The 14,861-nt window shown below is 37.8% G+C and overlaps 1 protein-coding gene across 2 annotated transcripts in view; it reads left to right on the forward strand.

The window, feature by feature from the left end:
- Positions 1–14,861, forward strand: part of LAMA4 (laminin subunit alpha 4) — a 152,367-nt gene that overhangs the window by 115,451 nt on the left and 22,055 nt on the right. For both annotated transcript variants that reach the window (XM_007452592.1, XM_007452593.1), the window contains 11 exons: positions 760–933; positions 1,607–1,752; positions 2,425–2,587; positions 3,469–3,602; positions 4,068–4,239; positions 7,561–7,692; positions 9,125–9,267; positions 11,274–11,412; positions 11,867–12,004; positions 13,644–13,777; positions 14,688–14,852. In XM_007452592.1, coding sequence (XP_007452654.1) covers positions 760–933; positions 1,607–1,752; positions 2,425–2,587; positions 3,469–3,602; positions 4,068–4,239; positions 7,561–7,692; positions 9,125–9,267; positions 11,274–11,412; positions 11,867–12,004; positions 13,644–13,777; positions 14,688–14,852 — 1,640 coding nt within the window. The remainder of the gene's footprint in view (positions 1–759; positions 934–1,606; positions 1,753–2,424; positions 2,588–3,468; positions 3,603–4,067; positions 4,240–7,560; positions 7,693–9,124; positions 9,268–11,273; positions 11,413–11,866; positions 12,005–13,643; positions 13,778–14,687; positions 14,853–14,861) is intronic.

The following is a 14,861-nucleotide window of genomic DNA, read 5'->3' on the forward strand; positions in this document are numbered from 1 at the left end:
AATGTATTTACTAAATCCTGCTTTGTTGTGATGCCTTTCTACGGATCATTATAAGAAACATCTTAATGAACTCATCACTACAGTTATTATAATGATAAAGCCAGGCACCGGAAAACACTTTATAGTTATCATCTTGTTTCATTCTCATAACAAATTTATTGTCCTCATTTTACAGATGAGGAAACTACAGGTTAAGTGATTTGCTCATGGTTCCATAGCTAGTAAATGTCAGAGCCACCCCATCTAACACTTCAAAGCTGGCATCTAGACCCCTCACAACTGTCCAGACATGGTCAAGGATATTGCTCACAGCCTCACCCCATGCTCCTCTTTTGAAGACCCTAGGGAAAAGGTCCTAGCTATATTAGTACCCAAGATTAGTTATTATTCTCCTGATCAATTAGTTGTTAATTTTATGGGCCTTGTGAATTGTATAACTGACCAAGTAGCCCTTCATGCTGTTTAGTTCACCTTAACCAAATATGTAGTTCATTGTGGAATGCATATTTATCCTCATTCTTAGACCTAATTTGTCACCTTTTTGTACTGCTTTCTTTCATCTCACTTTAAATTTAAACTGTATTATCTTCCTTAAATCCTTTCTCCAACAAGTTGAGGACATAAGTAAACAAAGGCTTGGAGGTCATGGGTAAAGCTCAGAGACCTCATAAGGAATGAGGGAAGCCCACTGAGAACCATGGGAAAGCACTATGCCCATTTCTGCAGGGTACTTTTAATGGAATAATTTTGTAACTCCAGATCCAAGTCTCCATGATGTTTGATGGTCAGTCGGCAGTCGAAGTGCATCCCAAAGCCAGAATGGATGACTTAAAGACCTTTACGTCCCTGAGCCTGTACATGAAGCCTCCTGTGAAGCAACCAGAGCTGGGTGGGACTGCAGATCAGTTCGTCCTATACCTCGGAAGCAAAAACGTAAGAGCATGTGATTGTAAATGATGGAATAATGTTGAAAGGAAAGATAAGTGCTTTTTCTCTTGCCTTAAAACAAAGCTACCTGTGCAAATAAACAAAATTTCCATTCTAGCACCTCAAAAGGTATAGACCATTTTAAGGCCAAGACTAAAGTAGTGACTTTAGGACAAGTAATTCCTTCTCTGTGTGGGATATTTCTGTGGTTTCTTCATATCAGCCTCACACTGCTAACTCTGAGGAGTCTGAATGCAGCATTTCAAAGACGCCCAGAGTACAGAGGCCTATTATGTTTAATGCTGAACCCTGCTTTAAAGGTTCATAGCAATCGGTATCGCCAGGCTGCATTATATCCCCAGATTAACCAAACAAGGTTAGCACACTCCTGGCAGCCATCAAATGTCCACAAGCCCGCAGTTGCTTGCCTTCCTACCCAAGGTATATTTGGACAGGCATGGAGGGATGGGGGGGAGGGGCAGCACACTGATGCAGCCACAGGGAGGCTGCAAAGGACGAGGCTCTGCCCAGTCTAATGGGCACTTTGGTAATAATTCAAGCCAGACATGCCTTATATACAGCCAAGCATCTGGATTGCTAATTGTCTTTTAAAAAAATGAGAACGAAAGATGATATTCATTCATATGGATTTTATTTAAGAGACTTCTTGACATTTCAGGCCAAAAAAGAGTACATGGGTCTTGCAATCAAAAATGATAACCTGGTGTACGTTTATAATTTGGGAACTAAGGATGTAGAGATTCCCCTGGACTCCAAGCCTGTCAGTTCCTGGCCTGCTTACTTCAGCATTGTCAAGATTGAAAGGTAAAGTGAATCCGTGACACAGGGCTCATCTGCAAATTTCATAAAAAATGTATTGAATGCACTCACGTGCGTGCGCGCGCGCACACACACACACACACACACACACACACACACACACACAGTCTTTCTATGGATGTTGCTCCTCTTTCTTCCATTATTCCTATACTTCACAAATACCTTAGTGGAAAACCAAAAATTAGAAAGAATAGTCATCACTTCTAAAGAGCAATCTGATTATTAGATTTTTTTAACCTGGCCAATCCATGAATTGATTCCAAGATGGAATGTCTTTTTTCCCTTTCCCTTTGATTGTTGACATTATATAAATGCTTATGAAAGTGACAAAATCAAATCACCAATTCTGTGATGAAGGGACATTCACATTTTGACATTAAAAAAAAAAACATATTTTCGGGCTTCCCTGGTGGCTCAGTGGTTGAGAGTCCGCCTGCCAATGCAGGGGACACGGGTTCGTGCCCCGGTCCAGGAAGATCCCACATGCCACGGAGTGGCTGGGCTCATGAGCCATGGCCACTGAGCCTGTGCTTTCGGAGCCTGTGCTCCGCAACGGGAGAGGCCACAACAGTGAGAGGCCCGTGTATCGCAAAAAAAAAACATATTTTCTACAAATTATCTGGCTAATAAAGAGTTGAAAATTCTTTATCTGAACAGGGTAGGAAAACACGGAAAGGTGTTTTTAACAGTCCCAAGTCTAAGTAGCACCGCAGAAGAAAAGTTTATTAAAAAGGGGGAATTTGCAGGAGATGACTCCTTGTTGGATCTGGATCCTGAGGACACTGTGTTTTATGTTGGTGGCGTGCCTTCAAACTTCAAGGTGAGCTATCCAGCTATATTTTGACTTATTGCAAATCTATAGTGATTGTTTTTAGAAGTCCATAAAGCCTACAGTGATTCAGGGCCTGGATGGAAACCTTAATATCAAAAAAAAGAGTTTAGCTCAGTGGGTGGTAGAATTCTGAATTAGGATCTATAAATCTGCTGCTTAAATCTGGTCTGTGCTACCCATATTTTCATAGTGTCAAATACTTTCAAGCTATATCTAACACTTGAATATCAATTTATTTCATTCTGATACATGCATATGTAATTAATTACCCCCACCTACTGCAGGAATGTCTGTACCTTGTGGGTTTATAGAGAGTCTTCAGGTTTACAGACAAAAGTTTCAAAAACTCAGTTATCTCAGCTAATATACAGGCATGAAATGAAATACCTAGGATGAGGGAGAGGGTGGGGTCTAGGAGGGGAGATGAGACCTGTTGAAGGACAGATACAGGAAAGGCCCAGGAAGACAGGGAGTTGATCTAGGATTTCAGTTGCAGAACTATTACTCACTAGTGAGAGGCACATTATTGAACCTCTCTGAGAATTACTTTCCCTCTCTTTATGTGAGGACAGGAAAACCTACCTCACAGAGCTGGTGTAAGGATTGACTCTGGTCATGAATCCACAGTCAGATGTGTGACTGGCACATAGTATATGCTCAATAAACCCCACCCTCTCTGCTAAGATATGGACATCTGAAAAATCATTGTTATTCTAGATGGTTTAGCATAGAATAGACACAAACTCAGGTCTAGAAAGATATTTCTATCAGTGGGAAGGTCCCCTTGACCTACTGTTGTCTCACTGCCTGATCTGTGTGGACTGGATGAGATGTGGTCATGGCACAGTTGACTTCACCTTGTTTCACAGCTCCCTGCCAGCTTAAACCTGCCTGGCTTCGTTGGCTGCCTGGAATTGGCCACTTTGAACAATGATGTGATCAGCTTATACAACTTTAAGCACATCTATAATATGGATCCCTCCAAATCAGTGCCCTGTGCCAGGTAAGAAAGTGTTAAGAGTACTAAAAATTTGATAGCCATGCAAGAGCTGCAGATGAGACAAGTGTGGTTAAATATTCAGGTTTTCAATCTATTTGGGGGGGGAAACCAGTTTTGAAACTGCATAATAGTCATGCCTGCACACAACTTTTCAGTTCTTCTCTACCATAATGAGCATGCACTATTATTAAAAGTGTTAAACTACTTGTTTGCAGCTTTGGTTTGATTCCAGAGACTGGGGTCTCACTGGAACCTTCTGTTATCTTAGCACATAGGGTAGAGAAAAAAAAAATCCATTACAAACAATTTGTTTAAATCCTTCTTTGTGTCTCCCATGCAGACATCAGGACTTCATTTAAATGCTATTAAGGCCCATGAAAAATGTCGTGAGAATGGGTTAAAAGGGCCTCACTTGAAAAGCATAACAGAAGCTGTCATATTCATCTGATCCTTGTATTTTTATTTCAGAGATAAACTGGCCTTTACTCAGAGTCGGGCTGCCAGCTATTTCTTCGATGGTTCTAGTTATGCCGTGGTGAGGGATATCACAAGGAGAGGGAAATTCGGTCAGGTGACTCGCTTTGACATAGAAGTTAGAACACCAGCTGACAACGGCCTTGTGCTCCTGATGGTCAATGGAGTGAGTAAAAATAAAAATCCTACATCTTCTCCCTTATTGCCTTTACTTTCTGCTGTGCATGTTTCTAGGAACCTTCCCAGGTTGAGTGTGTCATGCCATCAAACTGAAGTTTTAGCTTAGAAAGCAAAATTGGGTTTTTTTCCTTCAGGGAAATGATGTCAACAGTAAGTAAAAGCAGCCATGAGATGCATTTCCCTGCAGTACATTTCTGGATGTATATTAAATATAACCCCTTTAATAAACTAAGGGAACTTTAAGGAAAATCAGCACCAAGATCTAGGCGAGCGTGTGTCTACAGAAATTTAGCACTGACTTTTTAAATCATGTGCCCTAATCAGTTAAAAAAAAGTTTGCATGCTTAATGTGTGTGTGTGTGTATATATACACACACACACACACACATACATCTCTTTATTTATTAATGATATACATATACTACATATGAATATAATATTCAAAACTAGGAAAAAGATAATTTATATAAATACTGAATAAAAATAAATACAATTTTTAAAATAAAGATGAAAATTAAAATAAAATTAATTTTATTTTGCTAATGATACAAGAATTATTAATGGCAGTGTTAGTGAGAACAGTGTAATTAAACATGCTTAAGTATTTTTGAAAGTCTCATTAAACGCATTGTGATACAAGTTTTGTCCTGAGTCCAGTTTATTTCAATACTAAGTTTTATTGGCTATCATAACTAGACAAGATACCTCATATAAATAAAAATGTAGGAAATATATGATTGGCTGTGCTTACTAAATCATGGTACGGTTATTCAGTCTCATTCACCAATTGGCAAAAGTTGTCTTTGAAATTCAGCTGGCACATTTTCATCTTTCTTGATGTCAGTTCTTGCAAGGTAATCAGATATCATATCATTTTGTAAACTTTAACAAAGGAATTCAAGACCGTTAAAAATCTTCATTTGAAAGACTTTTAAACAGGCTAGAAATTTCTTTCCAGAAATGTTTTAATAGTGCAGATATGAGAGTTTTTATGGTAGTATATACTTACATTCATCAACAAATTTACTTACCAATAGAAAACTTTTCCGTATGCATTCTTTAAAAACCATCTCCCCAGGGCTTCCCTGGTGGCACAGTGGTTAAGAATCCGCCTGCCAAGGCAGGGGACATGGGTTCGAGCCCTGGTCCGGGAAGATCCCACATGCCGCGGAGCAGCTAAGCCCATGCACTACAACTACTGAGCCTGTGCTCTAGAGCCCACAAGGCACAACTACTGAGCCCATGTGCCACAACTACTGAAGCCCGTGCACCTAGAGCCCGTACTCCACAACAAGAGAAGCCACCACAATGAGAAGCTCGCACACTGCAACGAAGAGTAGCCCCTGCTCGCCACAACTAGAGAAAGCCCACGCACAGCAACGAAGACCCAATGCAGCCATAAATAAATAAATAAATACATACATACATACATACATACATACATACATAATTTTTTTTAAAAAAGCCATCTCTCCAGAGTACAACTTTCTTCCCTGCCAAAATAGTTTCTCATCTATTGTTATAATGCCCCTACCTTGAAATTACAGATCAAGTATGTTATTTTTTAGTAGCTAGTAGGTTTTATACTACTAAAAGACATTTGTCATCACAAATAAAGGTCAATAAATTTAGAATAATTCATTTTATAAGGAAAATGTGTAACCCTTTTGAAACTTAACAGCATTTTTTTTAAATTTTTATTTATTTATTTATTTTTTTTTTGCGGTACGCGGGCCTCTCACCGCTGTGGCCCCTCCCGCTGCGGAGCACAGGCTCCGGACGCGCAGGCTCCGTGGCCATGGCTCACGGGCCCAGCTGCTCCGCGGCATGCGGGATCCTCCCGGACCGGGGCACGAACCCGTGTCCCCTGCATCGGCAGGCGGACTCCCAACGACTGCGCCACCAGGGAAGCCCAACAGCATTTTTAGTAACTTACAGGAAATAATCTGCAAACATGTACGTCTCAAAATATTTTCACATCACTGTATCTCAGTAGAAAATTACTGTAAATAGTCTATTATTAAGTGACCTCACTCATAAATCCATGTATCCAGGCACACATAAACGTCAATAATTGCAATAGGCTAAACACAAAGAAATGGGTGGGGGGGCCATGGCCTGCCTTCAAGTGTGGAACTTCATTCTCAAAACCTCACATACTGTGTGAATCTAAATCTCGTGAAAATCCATCCAAAGGACAAAATGAAGGCCCAGAGTCAATCCACGTATTAAATATTAAAAGTTAGCTTCTTTCTCTATTTTAGAGTTTTAAAATGAGTATAAATAGAAGTTGAAATATTTTCTTTCTGTACCTCCGTGGATTTTGTTCCACATTCTCAAGAATATATAAATTCTGCCCAAAAGATCACTTTCTGTGAAATAGGGACTTTCCATAATACTTTTATTTTTCAAATCCATTGAATTCTTTTTTTTTTTTTTTTTTTTTTTTTTTTGATGTGGACCATTTTTTTTTTTCAGTCTTTATTGAATTTGTTACAATATTGCTTCTGTTTTTATGTTTTGGTTTTTTGGCTGAGAGGCATGTGGGATCTTAGCTCCCTGACCAGGTATCAAACCCGCACCCCCTGCATTGGAAGTGCAGTCTTAACCACCGGACCACCAGGGAGGTCCCAAAAATCCATTGAATTCTTGTGTCTGTGAACTATCTTCTAAAACAAGCAAGCCTGACCAGTAAATTACTTGAGTGTTACAGAATTACTTTGGTTCTTGAATAGCACATGGTCCAAGTGCATAATAATTCCGTATTTATCTATATAACTCCAGTGTTTCAAAATAATACAGGAATGGCCTTCTTTTTCTTAGGTCCATATTTGCTGATAATTTTCTAAGATTCTTTTCAGCATACCTTGGAATTCTTTTTCAATGTTACCAATTTTGCTCTTAAAGTGAAATGTAATCACATCTATTGGCCTGTTATAACTTTGAAATGTTGCCTTAAAAAAGGGCAGTTGAATACATATGGTCTATAATACTCTGTTTTCAAGACTGTTAAAGGTCAATAAGGTAAATTTAAAATTTCATTAATTCACAAAGTAAATGAAAAACAATAGAAGATAGTTGTTTTAAATTGTAGATAAATATTAAAATTTTGGTGTATAAATGAGACATAACTGCTGATATGGATGTAGTTGTGATTTTTATTTCGTAATAAGAATATCATAAGACCTCTTTAGTCTGCAAACAGTTTCAATAATAAAGAATACAGTGTTATTTCTCAAATTCAGCTAAACCTTCTCTTTCATAATAGCAGATGCTCACGTCTTATAACTTTTTTTCTTCTCCACAGAGTATGTTTTTCAGCCTGGAAATGCGCAATGGTTACCTACATGTGTCCTATGACTTTGGGTTTAGCAACGGCCCTGTGCATCTTGAAGACACAATGAAGAAAGCTCAAATTAATGATGCAAAATACCATGAGGTACTGATCATTGCAGTTTGAGTATTTTGTTTTGTTTTATTTGTATTTAGATCTACTGATCTAATCAGATGGTCAAATGAGATAGGTGAGAAAGTAATTAAACTGAACACCTTCACATATAAAAACCAAGTGAAAGGCCCTCACCTACTCAACTCCAGGATAACATTTGCTTTAAAAGAATGGATATTTTATCATATTGGAGTTGTTGTTTTTTTAATAAATTTATTTATTTATTTATTTATTTTTGGCTGCGTTGGGTCTTCTTTGCTGTGCACAGGCTTTCCTCTAGTTGCCATGAGTGGGGGCTGCTCTTCATTGCGGTGTGCAGGCTTCTCATTGCGGTGGCTTCTCTTGTTGCAGAGCACAGCCTGTATGCCCGCGGGCTTCAGTAGTTGTGGCACGCAGCCTCAATAGTTGTGGCACACGGGCTTAGTAGCTCCGCGGCATGTGGAATCTTCCCAGACCAGGGATCGAACCCATGTCCCCTGCATTGGCAGGCAGATTCTTAACCACTGTGCTACAAGGGAAGTCCATATTGGAGTTTCTAATAAAAGAGTCAGTGAAGATTCATTTTAATTGCTTCATTGATCAAAAGACTCCCATTAATACTCTATCTCTTGATTATGATGGCACTTCTATATATTTGTTGAAAATGAGAGTGTAGATACACAGCCATTTTTTTGCTTTTTCCTTGAGTCCCATTAAATGTAAAAAGAGTAGATATAAGTAAATCATTTCCTTTTAAAACATTTATCCAAAACTTAGAAAATACTAACAGATTTTCTAATAAAGAAAACCCACAAAGAGTGCTCTTTAGTCCTAAACAGATGTGAAGTATACTGATAATATATTTCATCTATTTTCACTAACAACTACTTTAAATCTACACTTTAATAAAATATATAAAAGGCATAATATCTTTTAAGTTGAACTGAAATGTAGAGAGTAGAGGCTATATTTCTCTTTTCAGTTCAAAGTCCATAGCCTTCATGAGGATGGTTTACAAAGAATATTTTAACTATTTCTCTGACTGGCATTTTCCCACATTCATTAAAGCATCTCACTACACCACCAAAAAATGACACCTGGCAGCATTCAGTCCAGGGTCCAGAAGATAACTGTTTATAATTTTTTTCCTGAATCCCCTCAAAGGGGCAAAATACAACAGTTGGTCTGATAGCAGAATTTTTCTTGGGCTAGCTCTATCTCCATATGGAAACCCTTCTCCAGTAAATATGAACTTCTGGTTATGTAATTAAGAGTTTTCATGTCTGTGAGTAAGAAAGGAAGATTTTATTCCCCGCTTTGTGAACAAACAAGCATAAGAACATGGAGGCCCAGCTCTTACAACCAGAATAATTAAAATATATAGCAGTCTTCAAAAAGGTGATTGTTAAGCAGTGATCAACTTACTATGCGTTATTTCTCCCAGATCTCAATCATTTACCACAATGATAAGAAAATGATTTTGGTAGTTGACAGACGACATGTCAAGAGCATGGACAATGAAAAGATGAAAGTACCTTTTACAGACATATACATTGGAGGAGCTCCCCCAGAAATCTTAGAATCAAGGTAAGCTTTTTTGTTGTTGTTAAGCTGCTTGTTCCTAACGAAGCACTGGGCTGAGGATTCAACATCCAGGAGAGGTGTAGTAAATGTTTGAGCATTCCCACCTACTACTTTTGTACATGTTTACAGAAGCACACACACAGCCATTCACCCATGGGCCCTGTGCAGCTAGTCCTCATGACCCCCTTAAATTGTCATCTAGTAGATGTGATCTACAGATTTCTTTAATTATTTATTACTCTTAGAACATAGTCTAATGCAGTATTTCTTATCTGCAAGAGGAAAGGTGGAGCATATGTATTATGTGAAAACAAAGAAGCATTGTGTTCATTTACTTTTGTTTTAGTATTAATTTAGACTTATTTGAACTCTCAAATAGCACCTTAGGGTAAACAAAAATTTTAAGCCTGTGGGGGTTGTGAATTAACTATAATGAAACATTAATATATTCAAAAATTCAGCTGTCTCTTATTACCATCAGTTCATAGCATCAGAGACTCTTAAAACTGAGAGACAACTTTAGGATATTCCAGTCCAGTCACTCTCAACCCTGCTTCACATTAGAATAACCTAGAGAACTTTTATAAACATCATTACCCATAACCATTCTCCAGAAATTTTAATTGTTCTGGGCTGAGGCCCCAACCGTAAGCTTCCTTTCCAAACTAAATATCCTCTTCAATTCCTTCAGCCATGCCACATGGGATATTTAACCATTATTGTTGCTGTATGTGTACCTCAGTCTGTCAATTAGCATGATCATGCAGGTATGATCTTGTCAGAGCAGAGTACAGTGGGACTGTTACCCCTTAATTTGGCCAGTGTCACCTAAAATACATGGAAGTCATTGTAACTTGCTCAAAATTAACTTCATATTCATACAATATCCAATAATATGTTCTTGGGCACTTCCTATCTATTAGCCATAATGATGGGTGCTAGGATTACAGTTTTGGGTAAAATGCCATCCTTAATCTTAAAAGATAAAGGATTTCTCACTTTCCTATTGCTCCAGAGGCCCAACGTTCACTAAAAACTTCTCTAGCCTTAGTTGATTAGTGTGTTGCAGATACATTAAGGACAAGTAAATGAGTTCATGACCCAAGTCGATTAGTGGAAGACTGAAGACCCAGGTTCAAATCCTAACTTACCACTTGTGGCATTAAAAAAAATTACTTAATATTTCTCAGTTTCACTTTATAGGTAAACTATGTGAAACTGCCAATTTTTTTTTTTTTTTTTGCGGTACGCGGGCCTCTCACTGCTGTGGCCTCTCCCGTTGCGGAGCACGGGCTCCGGACGCGCAGGCCCAGCCCCAGGTTCAAATCCTAACTTACCACTTGTGGCATTAAAAAAAATTACTTAATATTTCTCAGTTTCACTTTATAGGTAAACTATGTGAAACTGCCAATTTTTTTTTTTTTTTTTGCGGTACGCGGGCCTCTCACTGCTGTGGCCTCTCCCGTTGCGGAGCACAGGCTCCGGATGCACAGGCTCAGTGGCCATGGCTCACAGGCCCAGCCGCTCCGCTGCATGTGGGATCTTCCCGGACCGGGGCACGAACCCATGTCCCCTGCATCAGCAGGCAGACTCTCAACCACTGCACCACCAGGGAATCCCGAAACTGCCAATTTTTGACCCATACATATGTCAGTTCATTATGGTTCAACCTATTAATCATCTGTAAAAGGGAAATGATAGCATCACCATCTATATCACTGAATTGTTATACAGATAAAATGAGCTAATGTAAGTTAAAGGATCTTGAAAATTATAAAGAAGTAAACAAATTGGCTTCGTGCAGAATAAAGCTGTTCTGTATGCAAAGATTAGACATTACTGTGTGCTTATGAAAGAAGGCATGAGAATATGAATAATTATAAAGCTATTAAAATTAACTATAAATAAAATCAAATTTTGATATCCTACACATGTAGGGTAACATTATCATCACCGCCACTGCCATCATCATCATGGCTATATCAGTAAAGACTAATTTTCTTTTCCAGGACCCTAAGAGTACACCTTCCCCTGGATATCAATTTCAGAGGATGTATGAAGGGTTTCCAGTTCCAAAAGAAAGATTTCAATTTATTAGAACAGACAGAAACCCTGGGAGTTGGTTATGGATGCCCAGAAGACTCTCTTGTAAGTACACGATCAAAAGGTTTTTAATAAATAGACAAGAAACTTACCGCTTTTAAAAGCTGAAAAAGCTCTTTTCTCTGTGATCCTGTGTACACCTTGGACTCTTTTCTGCCACCAGTGGAAAGAAGAATCATTAAGCTAAAAAGGCTTTTGGGGATCCTCTGTGACTTGTCCAGTTGCTTCACTTTTCAATGGTTGGGGCTACCAAAGCCCAGAGAGGCTGCGTGAGCATCTTCACTCACTCATGGTGGAGGAAGTAGGGAAGCTGAAACCCCATCTTTTAGAGGCATACAGAAGGAAGGCTAGCATGCCTGAATTCCAGTATAAACCAGAAATTAAAACATAACTATTAACGTAGGAACTAGCAGATAAGGCCTTTGGTATGTAAGAAATGGACATTTTAAGCTTTTGATAATTATCCAAACACTGTATTCTTACTTTCTTTGGCACACAGATATCTCGCAGAGCATATTTCAATGGACAGAGTTTCATTGCTTCAATTCAGAAAATATCTTTTTTCGATGGCTTTGAGGGAGGTTTTAATTTCCGAACATTACAGCCAAATGGGTTACTATTCTATTATGCTTCAGGGGTAAGTATTTGTTTTTCCCTGTGGAAGCTTCTTTGTGGTAATTGTTTTGTCTGTTAAAAATACTTTTAAGCACCTTAAAAGTGATTTTCAATTCAGATTAATTTTGACTCATGTACACACACAAATGTCTCATTTCAGACACTTTGTAAAATATTATATATTGTATATGAGGAGTTTTTAACCTGGGCTTCATAGACCCACCCCTCAGGGGTTCATGAAAGGAATTCAGTGGGTCTGTGAACTAGGTGAGAAAAAATTACAACTTTATTTTCTCTAACTAAAATTTAGCATTTTCTTCAATTGTGAATGTTGGCAACAAACCACAGTAATATTAGCAGTACCTGTCACTTTGTCATTAACAGAAATCACAGGTATTTTTCATTGCACATTATAGTAGTCACAGGTATCTCAAAATATTTTTGCTCATTGCTACTTCTAAATTGCAGTAGTTATTAGATCTGCTAATAGATTTTATTATTTAGTGCCTTAATATAGAAGTACATATATAACTATATCACATATTTATTGTTTCAATGTTTTGAAACTGTATTTCAGTGTATTTGGTTTCCTTTGTATTCCTACATATTTTGTTCAGTGATTTTAAAATGTTTTATGAAGGGGTCCATATGTATCACCAAACTGCCAAAAGAGTGCATAGCACAAAAAATGTTAAGAACCTCTGTGTGTATATACAAACTCATGTGTGATTCAGTTTGTGAAATAGTTCTTGAATTTGGTATAGAACACTGTAGCTCAGCTTATAAAGATATACTGTGTTGAGAATAAAATAAGGTTTGTAAAAGTTTGGTGACCTTAAGATCTAACTGATTTATCTCTGAAAAGGTCATCACCAATATATACACTGATGGACCAGGTCATAATATGATTTATAAAAGCAGCTTTTACTTTTCATTCTTATTACCTTGTATCTGTCACATTTATATCCAATTTAAATCAGTAGCATCTGTGAGAATTTACCCCAAACACTTTGTAGGACCTCTGCCACCAAACCTGCCTCAGATTACCATGGTTAGTTAAATAATACCTTTTGTCCACAAAAAGTAGTTATGTTGAGGGCTAACTGTAGAGGTTGATGCCCACATAAGGAAGAGAAGGAAGATTATCATTTTGCCAATATTTTAAGACAAGCAATAAGCAAATTCAGAAAAAGATGTTAACTTCTGCTATATTTAAATTTTTCTGCCTCTGTAGATGAAAAGTGAAACATTTTAAAAAGCCACATTAGCAAATTAACCCATGCCTGGTCATCTAGCTACATCCCCAAGGAAATTCAAATATTGCCTTTTCAAAAGTGAGACTGATGACAGAATAGAAATGCCTGAGTTAAGAAAGTAACTGATGCTGGGATGACAACTACTTAGCATGACAAAATCACCTGAAATTTTCAGTTCAAAATACAGGAAATTCCTCTTTCCATTGAAATGTATCTGATTTTATAGGTAACACCAATACAAGCAATAGTGTATTTTGTTGTTGTTGTTCATAGAAATTATTTTTCAAGCAAATTTCCCACACGATGGGTGTTCCTTTAAGCAATCCCATTAAGTAAGTGTTGAAAACGTGTCCATCTTTTGGATACCTGGCCTCCCTAGTTAAAAAATCTGTGCTTGCATTTCAGTCAGACGTGTTCTCCATTTCATTGAATAATGGCACTGTGATCATGGATGTAAAGGGAATCAAGGTGCAGTCGGCAGATAAGCAGTATAATGACGGGCTGTCCCACTTCATCATTACCTCTGTCTCCCCCGCAAGGTACAGATCCTCACTTTATTTTCTTTCCACCAGATGGCTTTATCTGTAGGGCATGATTCTGTCCAGTGACCACTGTGAATAATAGGCTATATTATTACTTTTATAGTGTTTCAAAAAATGATAGAAGGAACAACTTACCTTCTTTTTAAAAATTGATATTAATTTTTAAGACATGCCAAATAAATCACTATAAAATTAACTAACAGGTATGTAAAGTTTTTTTCCCAGTGAAACCATAAGCTATAATCTCCTTGAGGGAAGTACCTGCACATAGCACTTACACTAAGTGGAGTGCAGTGTTTTGCACATAGAAGGAGCTCAGCAAATAATTGGTTTCATTAGGTTTTAATTAAACAATTGAGAATGTTGCATTTACGGCCACATTTTAAAAAGTCTAACTTTATCTTTAAAATATGTAATACTGAGTTTCTTTTTCATAAAAAGAAAGTCTTTCTGGAAAAAGAAAGAAATTTCTGTTGTAGACTGCTGCTATTCTATGTCCACTTCTATGGAGCCCTCCCATTATAAAAAACATTAATATGTCTTTTCAAGACACCATTTCCAATCACTATCAATGTGCTTTACAATGAAAATAGTTTCCCACAAGTGTGATTAAATGATCACCATGATTTATGTTCTGATTTTTCCACACCAAAAAAAAAAGTTGCCGATGACTAGTCATCTGAACTTGCTTCTATGGGTTTAAATTCTAGTCATAGTTTGGAGAGTCTTTTCTGCATATAGACATAGTCAACCGTTTTATCCTGAGTCTCACGAAGAGTCTGGCAACTTGTTATCTTGTCATTAACCAGATGTTCCATTTCAATTCCATGAGAAAACCTGCAACCTAGAATGGAACTCGAGGTAAAATGTTAGCTGTGTAGTGCTTAAAGAAGCTTTTTCCTTACAGATATGAATTGATAGTAGATAAAAGCAGACTTGGGAGTAAGAACCCTACCAAAGGAAAAGTGGAACAGACACAAGCAGATGAAAAGAAGTTCTACTTCGGTGGCTCACCCATCAGTCCCCAGTATGCTAATTTCACTGGCTGTATAAGTAATGCCTACTTTACCAGGTATAATAT

Source organism: Lipotes vexillifer, unplaced genomic scaffold (assembly GCF_000442215.2).
Source record: "Lipotes vexillifer unplaced genomic scaffold, Lipotes_vexillifer_v1.1 scaffold463, whole genome shotgun sequence".
Taxonomy (NCBI): Eukaryota; Metazoa; Chordata; class Mammalia; order Artiodactyla; family Lipotidae; genus Lipotes; species Lipotes vexillifer.